We start from the raw sequence: 13,964 nt of genomic DNA, 5'->3' as shown, positions 1-13,964 counted from the left end.
ATCCTGACTCTGCCAGGTTATCAGCTATACCTTGGGCAAGTTAGTCTGTGAAATAACTAGTACATGTTCCTTAGATGACAGTTGCAGCCTCAAAGCCTGACATTTTCCTTTATCACTGTGATTTTGTTCAGGCAGTGGACTTGTAACTCCTCATCAGTTTTCCACCTGACAGCAGCTCTTCTCTGTTGTTTCTTGGGCTCAACCTTCCACTTTTTCTTGCCCTTGAAATAATTCTCATTCCTTGATCAGGAGCAATGACTTCCGTAGTCATTCTCATGTTAGGTAGCATAATCATAATCTACTTTGAAGAGGGACTCCAGGGAGGCTTATTGAATGGCTTTAATAGCAGATGCATATAGCACTCTCCAGGAAAAGAGACAGTTTTGAATTTATAAGCTCTGTGAATTGGATTCTTTTTAGGTGATTATATTCATAAACCCCAAACACCAGCTTGCAGATCCCCAGATTAGTCATCTGGTAGAAGAAATTATTGAACGTTAAGCAACTGTACTTCATTTACCATTACATTTATGAACATTCAGACATCTCAGTTTGAAAGCTAAGAGTCCTAAGAAATTAACTTCATATCAGCAAGGAAAAGTTTCAGTTTTTTAGCCTTCCTTCAAACTTCTGTACTCTTGACTTCTTTTTCTCCTTCCAATGTAAAAGTAAATGGATTGGACTTAATCTCTGTTTTAGAGCCATAAGAAAGTGGGAGCCTTATGGAGGGAGGCTGACCTCAGCTGGAAGGAATTTTTACCAGAAGGGGAAGATGTACATAATTTTCTCTTGGAGCAGGTGAGTAAGAGCAAGGCTTGTACCTTCCTGTTTGATCGTAGTTGGTCTGTTTCTTAGAGGAGATAAAGGTATTTGTACTAGTATTCCAGTTATTAAAATTAGACCAAAATAGGAATCATGGTCAAGATGTCATGGTAAGTCCATGCTTTAAAGCCACTTTACCCAAAAAAAACCTTGTGATTCCTACGGACAAATATTTTCTGATCTCTCGTCAGAATCAATCACGATTCTCACCAGGCAACTTTTAACAACATCGTAGCTTTTTGTCTTTGCATTCATTAGATGATAGATAAAAAAGAAAAGAAAAATTTAAGGACTTAGCCACACTTAGAAAGCAAGCTACACGTCTCCATGAACCAGAAATGAAATTGATAAATAAAGCAGGGTTAATAGGGCTAAAGCAGCAAGTCTTCTGAGCTCTGGGTCTGAAAGCAAATAGAGACAGTTAGAAGTTATTTCTGTGGAGTAATAGGGTCTAGATGCCCCTTTCAAGGTAGAAGATTGGAGACAGGCTTACTGCATGTCACTGAGTGGAAACTCGATAAATAAATACAAGGAAGTAGATATAGTCTTATAGGCAGAACCTTAGCTAAGCTGCCTACTGACTTGGTAACTGGATTCAGAAATCCACAACAAGGCAGAAGGCTCCATAGTCAATATGATCTGGTCCTAAGTAAAGAATTGTGGAGGATCAAATAGAGGCAACCATAAAAAGAAGAGTGACAAAGCAAAAAAACTTCCTCTCAAAATGATCCTGCAAGTCAGAATCCTAAAATACCTGAGGAAAATAAATGCTAAGACAGCCAACAAAATCGGCAATAAGAAGAAAAAAATCACTCTTAGGTAAAAAGAAAATAATAAAGCAATCTGAAAATGACTTTAAGTATATTTTAAGCTGGATATATTTAAGCTGGATAAAGACATTAGGTTAACTGTGGACTTTAGCTTCCTTTTGGTTGTAGTCTAGATACACTGAGGAGCACTCCTGCCATGATAATAAGAACCTACATAAGGCATAATTTATCTTGCATAGCTGGGCTTATAAAAAGTGGAAGAAATTCCCAAGTAACAAAACGAATAAGGGGGAAAAAAGCCAAAGATGAAATCGACTCTGAGCAGTAAGCACATGTAAAGGGTGTGTTGCCTATAAGCGCTGCCAGAGATCTTGAAGATGTTGAAATGGTCCTAGTTCAATATTACCCTGGCTCCAAGAAGCAGCAAACCAAAATGCTCTTTGGAGAAAACTATACTCAAGAACTATAAAGCTCTTACTTTCTACAAATTAACATTATCTAAATATATGAGTTAATACTTAGAGTTCATTTAACGTATAACGAAACAGGTAACCATGAGTGACAGTAAACAGACAATAAGTGCAAGATTTAGACTCCAAAGACGTGAGATAATGGAATCATCACTCAGCATATAAAATAACATTATTTTAAAAAGAGGGAATCACAAAAATGAGCAAACATGAAGAGAGTAGTCAAAATGACTGGGCAGATATAAAAAAAGAAGGAGAAGAAACTAGACAGAATTCTAAGAGATGTTATGAAATTTAGAGGATAGAATGAGAAAGTCTAACATGTGTCCAATTGGAGTCCTAGAAGGGGAAATAGGGTGAATGGAGAAGAGGCAATATTTGAAGACACTGTGGCTGACTTTTCCAGAACTGAAAAATATATGAATCTATATAGAAAGCACATGTATACCTCATAGGATAGTTACATTTTAGTGAAACTGCATAATATCAAAAACAAGCAAAAAAAGATTTTAAAGTAGCTAGAAAGAAGAAGCACATTACCTACAAAGGAAAAGCAGACTTTGCAATAGCAACAATGGAAGCCAATTGTTATCAAAGTATACATAGATAACAATGAAAGATGGTGGCGTAATCTTTTTTTTTTTGGGGGGGGGGCTGCATCGGGTCTTAGTTGAGGCACATGGGATCTTTCATTGAAGCGCGCGGGCTCTCTGTTGCGGAGCGCAGGCCTCTCTCTAGTTGTGGCGCACAGGCTCCAGGGTGCATGGGCTCTGTAGTTGTGGCGTGTAGGTTCCAGAGCGTGTGGGCTTTGTAGTTTGCAGCACGCAGGCTCTCTAGTTGAGGCGCACGAGCTCAGTAGTTGCGGCGCATGGGCTTAGTTGCCCCATGACACGTGGCACCTTAGTTCCCTGGCCAGGGATCGAACCCGTGTCCCCTGCATTGTAAGGCAGATTCTTTACCACTGGACCACCAGGGAAGTCCTGGAATAATCTTAAAGTGCTGAGAAAATATCAGTTAATCTAGAGTTGACTTCCAAATAAACTAACCTTTAAGGATAAGGGCAACATATATTTAGAAACTTAATAACACACTTCTAAATAACCCGTGAGTCAAACGAGAAATCATAAAAGATTTTAAAAATATTTTGTACTGAATGAAAATGAAAACACAACACATCAAAATTTGTGGGATGCAACTAAAGCCATACTTAGAGTAAAATTTTTAGCACTGAACACCTGTATGTAGGAAACAAGTAAGGTCACAAATCAGTAACTTCAGCTTCAACCTTACAAAATTAGAAAATGGAAGAGCAAATAAAACTCAAAGTAAATAGAAAAAAGGAAATAACAAGAATCAGAGCAGAAGTCAGTGAAACAGAAGAACAGTAGAGAAAAGTCACTGAAGTCAAAAGCTGGTTCTTTGAAAAGATAAAGTTGATAAACCCCTAGCCAGACTAATCAGGAAAAATAAAAAAGAGAAGGCACAGATTTCTAATAAAAAGAATGAGAGAGGTGACATTGTGTAGATTCTACACATAACAACAGGTAAGAGAATTTTGCGAATAATGTTTATGCCAATAAATACATCAACTTAGTTGAAGTGAGTAAATTTCTTGACACAAACTACTAGAGCTGACTCAAGAAGAAGAATAGATAACCTGAATATCTATGAAAGAAATTGAAATAGTTAACGTTCTCACAAAGAAAACTCCAGGCTCCGGTGAGTTCACTGATGAATTCTACCCAACATTTAAGGGAGAAATAATGCCAATTCTGCAAAGAATTCTACACCAATTCTTCCAAATCATTGAACAGGAGAGACTTATTTTCCAACTCATTCTGTGAGGCCAACATTAAATTGATAACAAAATCAAGGGCATTTCAAGAAAAGAGAACTATAGACCGGTATTCCTAATTAACACAGAGAAAATCTTGTCAACAAAATCTTCACAAATCAAATGCAACAGTATATAAAAAGGATAATACATCATAACCAGGTAGGTTTTATCACAGGAATGTAAGGTTAATTTAAAATTTAAAGATCAGTGTATGGATGGAGGGAAGATGATGTAGTAAGAAGGTCCAGAATTAGTCCCTCCACTGCAACAACTATTGAGCTGGGAAGGTCTGTTAGAATCAGCTATTTTGGAATTATGGAGTGGAACACATGCACTACCAACACCAGGAGGATGCTTGATGAAAAAAAGAGTCTGGTAAATTCCAGTGATTTTGGTGTTTTGCATAGAAAGCTATCAGCCCCCAGCTTTGTGACAGACAGTTGAGGAGACAGTAGCACCTTCTTTCTGGCTCCATGTTGAGCAGTAAAGACCTTGTCCTCTGAAGATTGGTGTTGTGTCTTTTAACCTGCCTAGCAGTTCACCAAGTATCTTGTGCAGGACCTTGATGTCGTTTCAGCTCCTCACCCTGAAGCAACTTCTTGGATGGGGTCTGTCAAAGAACTTAAACAGAACACATTTATGTCTTCCCCACGCCCCCACACCCCTCTCTTTTTCTCATTGGATCCAGGCATTCACTGAAATCTCTGAAAGGTCACTGGCTGACTGCAGAGATAATGGATCAGAGACTTCAGTACCCACATATGAGAAGGAATATAGTCCTTGTCTAAAAGTCACTAAACAGATGACTGCAACATCATACTGGGTGAGGGAGAGAATCTGATGTCCAGACTTACTACATTACACTGTCTAGTTTTCAACAAAAAATTATAAAGTATTCAAAGAAACAGGAAAATACAGCTCATTCACAGGGGAAAAAAAGAAAATGACAGAAAGCATCCCTGAGGAAGCCCAAACATTGGGAATACTAGACAAGGACTTTAACTGACTTAAATATGCTCAAGTTGCTGAAGAAAACCATGGACGAAGAAATAAAGGAAATCAGAATGATGAACTGAACAAGTTGAGAATACTGGTAAAGAGGTAGAAATTATAAAAAGGAACCAAGTAGAAACTGAAAAATGATAATAGCTGAAATGAAAAATTAGACTCTTTCAACAGCAGGTTTGAGCAGGCAGAAGAATCAGTCAGTGAACTTGGAAACAGGGCAATTGAAATTGCTCAGTCAGTCAGGAATCACTGATTCAGCACTAATTTACTATGATGAAAATCCATCTTCAGTATTCACAACAAATACACTCTTTTACTAATTGTTTTGGTAATGAAATTTCTGGCATTGTTATATGAAACTGAATATCACTGAATTTTTTAAAAAGTGCCTATAGTTTATTTTTTAAAGAAAACTTTAAATTGTAATAATACATATTGAAAAAATAATCCATTTAACATATAAAGAGGCTTTGAAAAAAGAAATTGCTCAGTTTGAGGAGCAAAGAAAAGAGAATCAAGAAAAATTAACAGAGTCTAAGGACCTAGGGGACACCATCAAACACATCAGTATATACATAATGTAGTCCCAGAGAAGGGAGAAAGGAGCAGAAGAAAGTATTTAAGTATTTGAAGAAATAATGGTCAAAAACTTCCCAAATTTGATCAAAGATATGAATCTACACATCTAGGAATTTCAACAAACTCCAGGCAGGATAAAGTCAGTTTCACATCAAGATATAATGAAACTGTTGAAAGACAAAAACAAAGAAGAAATCTTGAAAGCATCAAGAGAGAAGAGACTCGTCAGATACAAAGAAGCCTCGATAAGATTAACAGCCAATTTATCATCAGAAACTATGGCTGTCAAAAGACACTGGAATGATATTTTTAAAGTACTGGGCTTCCCTAGTGGTGCAGTGGTTAAGAATCCGCCTGCCAATGCAGGGGACACGGGTTCGAGCCCTGGTCCGAGAAGATCCCACATGCCGCAGAGCAACTAAGCCCGTGCGCCACAACTTCTGAGCCTGCGCTCTTGAGCCCGCGTGCCACAACTACTGAAGCCCGCGCACCTAGAGCCCGAGCTCTGCAACAAGAGAAGCCACCGCAGTGAGAAGTCTGTGAAGCACAGTGAAGAGCAGCCCCGCTCACCTCAACTAGAGAAAGCCCCACGCGCAACAACGAAGACCCAATGCAGCCAAAAAAAAAAAAAAAAATAGAATAACTAAAGTACTAAAATTTAAAGACTGTTTATATCTGGCAATATTTCCTATAAAAATGAAGAAGAAATTAAGACATTCCCAGATAAAAACTAAGTGAGTTAGTAGACCTCCCCTGCTAAACTGAGTCTTTCAGGCTGAAGCAAAAGAACACTAGAGTGTAACTCGAAGCCATACAAAGAAATATAGATAACTGGTAAAAGTTACCACACAGGTAAATATAAAAACAAGTATTATTATGTTTTTGGTTGTAGCTCCTCATTTTCTTTGCTATATGATTTAAAAGGCAAATCCATAAGAAAATAACTATAAATATGTGTTAATGGGCATACATTGTATAAAGATGTAATTTATGAAAATAACTACGTAAGGGTGTTTTCTCACAGAATTCCCATGAGACCCAGCAGTTGTACTTCTAGGTGTATATCCAAGAGAAATGAAAACATATGGCACCCTGATTTGAAGTCAAATAAACCTGGATTCAGGTTCCAGTTTTCTACCATTTAAGACTTTAAGCAAATTACTTGATTTCTCTAAGCGTCATATTCCTCACATATGAAATGCTTATAATAACTATCTGGTAGAATTTTTATGGGGATTAAATGAGATAATGTTTAAGAAGCACTGAGCATAGAGAGGAACTCACTCAGTTACAAATGATGTTGTTATTAATAAAAATGTTTAAAAGACAAAAAAATGAGGTTCCAGAAAACTTGGCCTTCTGTATCCTGAATTTTAGCTTTCTTCTAAAATGGCTGGTTTAGGGACTCCCCTGGTGGTCCAGTGGTTAAGACTCCACACTCCCAATGCATTGGGGGCCTGGGTTCGATCCCTGGTCAGGGAACTAAGCCTGTGTGCCGCAACTGCTGAGCTGGCATGTTGCAACTAGAGAAGCCTGTGCACCACAACTAGAGAGCCCATGAGCCACAACGAAGACCCAGCACAGCCAAAATAAATAAAAATTAAAATGGCTGGTTTAATGCCTTTTTTTTCTGGAAATTCGAGTACATTCTGCAAGAGGTAGTGATGAGCTGATCCATAAATTTGAAGCCCAGCCTTCTAGGTTCTAGGAGGATTAGATGACGTATACAGAAACACAGGGATTCTGAGAAATAAATGTTTCTCTCCAATGACCAAGGTAAACTTTACAGCTCACCACTGACTCTGTTTGGCCATGGTAAAGACGTTCACTTTCACATTTTTATGTCATATTAATGAGCAATGTAATTCATGTTTGACTTTGCTGTTGTTGTTAATCACTCTCAGACCTTCAATCATCTATGTAGGTTTAGGGTAGCTTAAAGAGGTATTCTGTGGGGCTTCCCTGGTGGTGCAGTGGTTGAGAATCTGCCTGCCAATGCAGGAGACACGGGTTCGAGCCCTGGTCTGGGAAGATCCCACACGCCGCGGAGCAACTAGGCCCGTGAGCCACAACTACTGAGCCTGCGCGTCTGGAGCCTGTGCTCCACAGCAAGAGAGGCCACGACAGTGAAAGGCCTGCGCACCACGATGAAGAGTGGCCCCCACTTGCCACAACTAGAGAAAGCCCTTGCACAGAAATGAAGACCCAACACAGCCATAAATAAATAAATTTAAAAATAAAAAATAAAAAAATAAAGGCAGAAAAAAAAAATTAAAAAAAAAAAAAAAAAAAGAGGTATTCCGTGTAGGTGTTCAAACACCTAAGAGTGTTAGAACAAATTTGGAGAATGTTTCAAGGCTGTGAAAAATTGCCTGTTCTTAAAAGAACTTATGGCCATCTTCTTGTGATTTTGTATGTATATTGAAATGTGGTGGTTGGGATATTTATCAACATTGAATCAGAAAAATTATAATACTGAATCATGTTTCTAAACTTTATAGGAATATATTTTAAAATGGACATAAGTGGTAAAGACAATTAAAACGATAGAATGAAATTTTTTTTTCACAGAATTCAAGGTAGTTTTTTCTTTGTGGATCAAAGGAGGGTATAGGAATATATCAGAGTCTTCTAAGGTATTAGAGGAAAATATGTTAATAATCTTTAATATTTTAATATTCATGGTTTTTTGCATAGAGAAACTTCATAAGGCAAAACATACTTATGTACCTCATTTCCTTATACCCTTGAAAATGAAAAATCATTTTGATTATTGATTTTTTTAACTACCCATCTAAGAGTTAAACAATTATGGCATCGTTTCTCACACTCGGATTCAGAATGGTCAAGAGGTGTTTGAAGGACTTGACAAAACTAAAACTGTAGAGTTTTTGACAGCTCGGTGGTAATAGTGACACTAAATCATCAGCTGCAGAAAGGGAGTTAAATTGTACCCTTGCCAGTACTCCCGCCCTGCCTTAGAGCTATGTCACAGCTAAAAGCCAGACTGAAGCACCCAAGGGTATTATGTTAAATGAAATAAGTCAAGAGAAAGACAAATACTGCATGATTTCACTTATATGTGGATTCTACAAAACAAATCAAAACCCATAGATACAGCGAATAGGTAGTTGGTTGCCAGAGGGGAAGGGGTTGGCAGGGGTGAAATAGGTGAAGGGATTTTGGTGTTTTGCATAGAAAGCAAAACTTGGGTCAAGAGGTACAGACTTCCAGTTATAAAATAAATAAGTTATGAGGATGTAATGTATAGCATGGAGAATACAGTCAATAGTATTGTATTGACTTTGTATGGTGACAGATAATGACTAGACTTATTGCGGTGACCATTTCACAGTGTATACAAATGGCAAATCACTGTTGTACACATGAAACTAATATAATATTGTATGTCAGATATACTTAAATTTTTTAAAAAGACTGAAACTCAGAATGATTTGGAGGAGAAGTAAGCTTTTGTTTTTAAGAAGAAGCAGGGCTATGCAGTATTAAAAAATGGGGAAATATTCAGAAGGATAATGGAGTGAGAATCTTTTAGAACAATAAATATAGAATGGCTTCTGCTGATCATTTTGATTCCATGTGCAATAGAAAAGATAGCCCATGACTTTGTTTTCCTCTCAGGGTGATAATAATATTGAATTATGTTAATAACGTTTAACACTGTATGTTACAGAAGTTGGACTTTATAGAGTCTGATGGTTCCTGTTCCTCTGAAGCACTTTCAAAGAAAGAACTCTCTGCCGAAGAGCTGTATAAGCGACTTGAGAAACTCATTATTGAGGACAAAGCAAATGATGAACAGATCTTTGACTGGGTAGAGGTATAAAGACTATGTCACTTTCCCTGATATCTCTGCAAGAAAGATTCTTGTGGGATCCCCTTCATTCACATATTTACCCTCGCACTTAATGGGAGTTTTTAACTTTAATGAAGTTAGTTTTTATTCTTACATGTTTATGTATTTGAAACTAATCCTGTTTTTCTATTTTTATAAGATTCGTAGTCTTTTATAAAGTCAGGTAAAAATATTCAGAACATAAGCCATTTTTCTGGATCTCTCATTAGTTTTGGATACACCCTGCATTTTACCACTCAAAAATTTGCGTTTCTTTCTTAATGTTCTCATGTTTTAAATACTAATCTGGATAAAATTAATAAGCAATATATAATTATTATTAAATGTGTTGACTGAGATTTTCATAACAACGCTCCCTTTTGGAAACTTTATATCTTATTTATCTTGTGTTGTGGAGTCTGTTGATCATGTCCGTTTTTAATTTGTTACTGTATTCCTTTAAATAGTAACTTCTGTTTATGTACATGTGTTTTATTTGTGCACATTTCCATGGGATCATATACTAATCCAAGTTGAAAGAAAGCCATTGAAGGCTAATCTAGTTCTCTCCCTCTTGCATATATCTTGTTTTGTAGTCCTTCTAATGGGCTGTTGTTTTTTTAACAACTCATTTCCAGGCACTGAGAAATAATGAAGCTTCTGATAAATTGGTTTTTTTACCTATTTTCCCTGCTGTCTATATGATAATCTATCATCTCACCTAATTCAGAATCTTTTTTAAGTAATTTATACTAGTCAATAAGATATATCCCTATCTCCCCCTCTAGGTTCTTTCATTCCTTCCTGAAATCTTGATATCCAGACCCTTGTCTGGTTATTCTCATACAAACATAACCTGGATTTTGAACATTCCTCTCAAAGTGACATGTGCAAACTGAGCATGATCACCAGGTGTGGTCCAACAGTACACAGTTAGGTGGTGCTTTTTGCTTTTTTTTTTTTTTTTAACTCTGTGCTTCTGGCAGGCTCACTACACTGAGCTCAGACTGCTCTTTCAGTCTTTTTTTTTTTTTAACATCTCTATTGGAGTATAATTGCTTTACAATGCTGTGTTAGTTTCTGCTGTATCACAGAGTGAATCAGCTGTACGTATACATATATCCCCATATCCCCTCCCTCTTGCATCTCCCTCCCACCCTCCCTATCCCACCCCTCTAAGTGGTCACAAAGCACCAAGCTGATCTCCCTGTGCTATGCGGCTGCTTCCCACTAGCTAGCTATTTTACATTTGGGAGTCTGTATATGTCCATGCCACTCTCTCACTTTGTCCCAGCTTCCCCTTCCCCCTCCCCGTGTCCTCAGGTCCATTCTCTACATCTGCGTCTTTATTCCTGTCCTGCCTCTAGGTTCTTCATAACTTTTTTTTTTTTAAGATTCCATATATATGTGTTAGCATACGGTATTTGTTTTTCTCTTTCTGTCTTACTTCAGTCTGTATGACAGACTCTAGGTCCATCCACCTCACTACAAATAACTCAATTTTGTTTCCTTTTATGGCTGAGTAATATTCCATTGTATATATGTGCCACATCTTCTTTAGCCATTCATATGTCGATGGACACTTAGGTTGCTTCCATGTCCTGGCTATTGTAAATAGAGCTGCAATGAACATTGTGATACATGACTCTTTTTGAATTATGGTTTTCTCAGGGTATATGCCCAGTAGTGGGATTCCTCGGTCATATGGTAGTTCTATTTTTAGTTTTTTAAGAAACCTCCATACTGTTCTCCATAGTGGCTGTATCAATTTACATTCCCACCAACAGTGCAAGAGGGTTCCCTTTTCTCCACACCCTCTCCAGCATTTATTGTTTTTAGATTTTTTGATGATGGCCATTCTGACTGGTGTGAGGTGATACTTCATTGCAGTTTTGATTTGCATTTCTCTAATGATTAGCGACGTTGAGCATTCTTTCATGTGTTTGTTGGCGATCTGTATATCTTCTAAGGAGAAATGTGTATTTAGGTCTTCTGCCCATTTTTGGATTGGGTTGTTTGTTTTTTTGATATTGAGTTGCATGAGCTGCTTGTAAATTTTGGAGGTTAATCTTTTGTCAGTTGCTTCATTTGCAAATATTTTCTCCCATTCTGAGGGTTGTCTTTTTGTCTTGTTTATGGTTTCCTTTGCTGTGCAAAAGCTTTTAAGTTTCATTAGGTCCCATTTGCTTATTTTTGTTTTTAATTTCCATTTCTCTAGGAGGTGGGTCAAAAAGGATCTTGCTGAGATTTATGTCATAGAGAGTTCTGCCTGTGTTTTCCTCTAAGAGTTTGATAGTGTGTGGCCTTACATTTAGGTCTTTAATCCATTTTGAGTTTATTTTTGTGTATGTTGTTAGGGAGTGTTTTAATTTCATTCTTTTACATGTAGCTGTCCAGTTTTCCCAGCACCACTTATTGAAGAGGCTGTCTTTTCTCCATTGTATATTCTTGCCTCCTTTATCAAAGACAAGGTGACCATATGTGTGTGGGTTTATCTCTGGGCTTTCTATCCTGTTCCATTGATCTATATTTCTGTTTTTGTGCCAGTACCATACTGTCTTGATTACTGTAGCTTTGTAGTATAGTCTGAAGTCAGGGAGCCTGATTCCTCCAGCTCTGTTTTTCTTTCTCAAGATTGTTTTGGCTATTCGGGGTCTTTCGTGTTTCCATACAAATTGTGAAATTCTTTGTTCTAGTTCTGTGAAAAATGCCATTGGTAGTTTGACAGAGATTCCATTGAATCTGTAGATTGCTTTGGGTAGTATAGTCATTTTCACAGTGTTGATTCTTCCAATCCAAGAACATGGTCTATCTCTCCATCTGTTGGTATCATCTTTAATTTCTTTCATCAGTGTCTTATAGTTTTCTGCATACAGGTCTTTTGTCTCCTTAGGTAGGTTTATTCCTAGGTATTTTATTCTTTTTGTTGCAATGGTAAATGGGAGTGTTTCCTTAATTTCTCTTTCAGATTTTTCAGCATTAGTGTATAGGAATGCAAGAGATTTCTGTGCATTAATTTTGTATCCTGCTACTTTACCAGATTCGTTGATTAGCTCTAGTAGTTTTCTGGGAGCATCTTTAGGATTCTCTATGTATAGTATCATGTCATCTGCAAACAGTGACAGCTTTACTTCTTCTTTTCCCATTTGGATTCCTTTTATTTCTTTTTCTTCTCTGATTGCTGTGGCTAAAACTTCCAAAACTATGTTGAATTTTAATAGTGGTGAGAGTGGACAACCTTGTCTTGTTCCTGATTTTAGTGGAAATGGTTTCAGTTTTTCACCATTGAGAGCAGTGTTGTATGTGGGTTTGTCATATATGGCGTTTATCATGTTGAGGTAGGTTCCCTCTATGCCTACTTTCTGGAGGGTTTTTATCATAAATGGGTGTTGAATTTTGTTGAAAGCTTTTTCTGCATCTCTTGAGATGATCATATGGTTTTTCTCCTTCAGTTTGTAAATACGGTTTATCACATTGATTGATTTGCGTATATTGAAGAATCCTTGCATTCCTGGGATAAATCCCACTTAATCATGGTGTATGATCCTTTTAAGGTGCTGTTGGATTCTGTTTGCCAGTATTTTGTTGAGGATTTTTGCATCTATGTTCATCACTGATATTGGCCTGTAGTTTTCTTTCTTTGTGACATCTTTGTGTGGTTTTGGTATCAGGGTGATGGTGGGCTCGTAGAATGAGTTGGGGAGTGTTCCTCCCTCTGCTATATTTTGGAAGGGTTTGAGAAGGATAGGTGTTAGCTCTTCTCTAAATGTTTGATAGAATTCGCCTGTGAAGCCATCTGGTCCTGGGCTTTTGTTTGTTGGAAGATTTTTAATCACAGTCTCAATTTCAGTGCTTGTGATTGGTCTGTTTATATTTTCTATTTCTTCCTGGTGCAGTCTCTGAAGGTTGTGCTTTTCTAAGAATTTGTCCATTTCTTCCTGGTTGTCCATTTCATTGGCATATAGTTGATTGTAGTAATCTCTCATGAACCTTTGTATTTCTGTAGTGTCAGTTGTTACTTCTTTTTCATTTCTAATTGTATTGATTAGAGTCTTCTCCCTTTTTTTCTTGATGAGTCTGGCTAATGGTTTATCAATTTTGTTTATCTTCTCAAAGAACCAGCTTTTATTTTTATTGATCTTTGCTATTGTTTCCTTCATTTCTTTTTCATTTATTTCTGCTCTGATCTTTATGATTTCTTTCCTTCTGCTAACTTTGGGGGTTTTTTGTTCTTCTTTCTCTGATTGCTTTAGGTGTAAGGTTAGGTTGTTTATTTGAGATGTTTCTCGTTTCTTGAGGTAGGATTTTATTGCTGTAAACTTCCCACTTAGAACTGCTTTTGCTGCATCCCATAGATTTTGGGTCGTCGTGTTTTCATTGTCATTTGTTTCTAGGTAGTTTTTGTTTTCCTCTTTGATTTCTTCAGTGATCTCTTGGTTATTAAGTAGTGTATTGTTTAGCCTCCATGTGTTTGTATTTTTAACAGATTTTTTTCCTGCAGTTGATATCTAGTCTCATAGCGTTGTGGCTGGAAAAGGTACTTGATACGATTTCAATTTTCTTAAATTTACCAAGGCTTGATTTGTGACCCAAGATATGATCTATCCTGGAGAACATTCCAT

At 37.1% G+C, this 13,964-nt stretch overlaps 1 protein-coding gene across 7 annotated transcripts in view; it reads left to right on the top strand.

Moving 5' to 3' along the window:
- EIF4G3 (eukaryotic translation initiation factor 4 gamma 3) overlaps nucleotides 1-13,964 on the top strand; it is a 391,513-nt gene that overhangs the window by 364,703 nt on the left and 12,846 nt on the right. For all 7 annotated transcript variants that reach the window (XM_036862726.1, XM_036862730.1, XM_036862729.1 and 4 more), the window contains 2 exons: nucleotides 700-798; nucleotides 9,181-9,327. In XM_036862726.1, the coding sequence (XP_036718621.1) occupies nucleotides 700-798; nucleotides 9,181-9,327 (246 nt within the window). The remainder of the gene's footprint in view (nucleotides 1-699; nucleotides 799-9,180; nucleotides 9,328-13,964) is intronic.

The sequence above is a fragment of the Balaenoptera musculus genome, chromosome 1, assembly GCF_009873245.2.
Source record: "Balaenoptera musculus isolate JJ_BM4_2016_0621 chromosome 1, mBalMus1.pri.v3, whole genome shotgun sequence".
Lineage (NCBI taxonomy): Eukaryota > Metazoa > Chordata > Mammalia > Artiodactyla > Balaenopteridae > Balaenoptera > Balaenoptera musculus.
The sequence above is the reverse complement of the archived record's forward strand: the minus strand, read 5'-3'. Positions and strand labels throughout refer to the sequence as shown.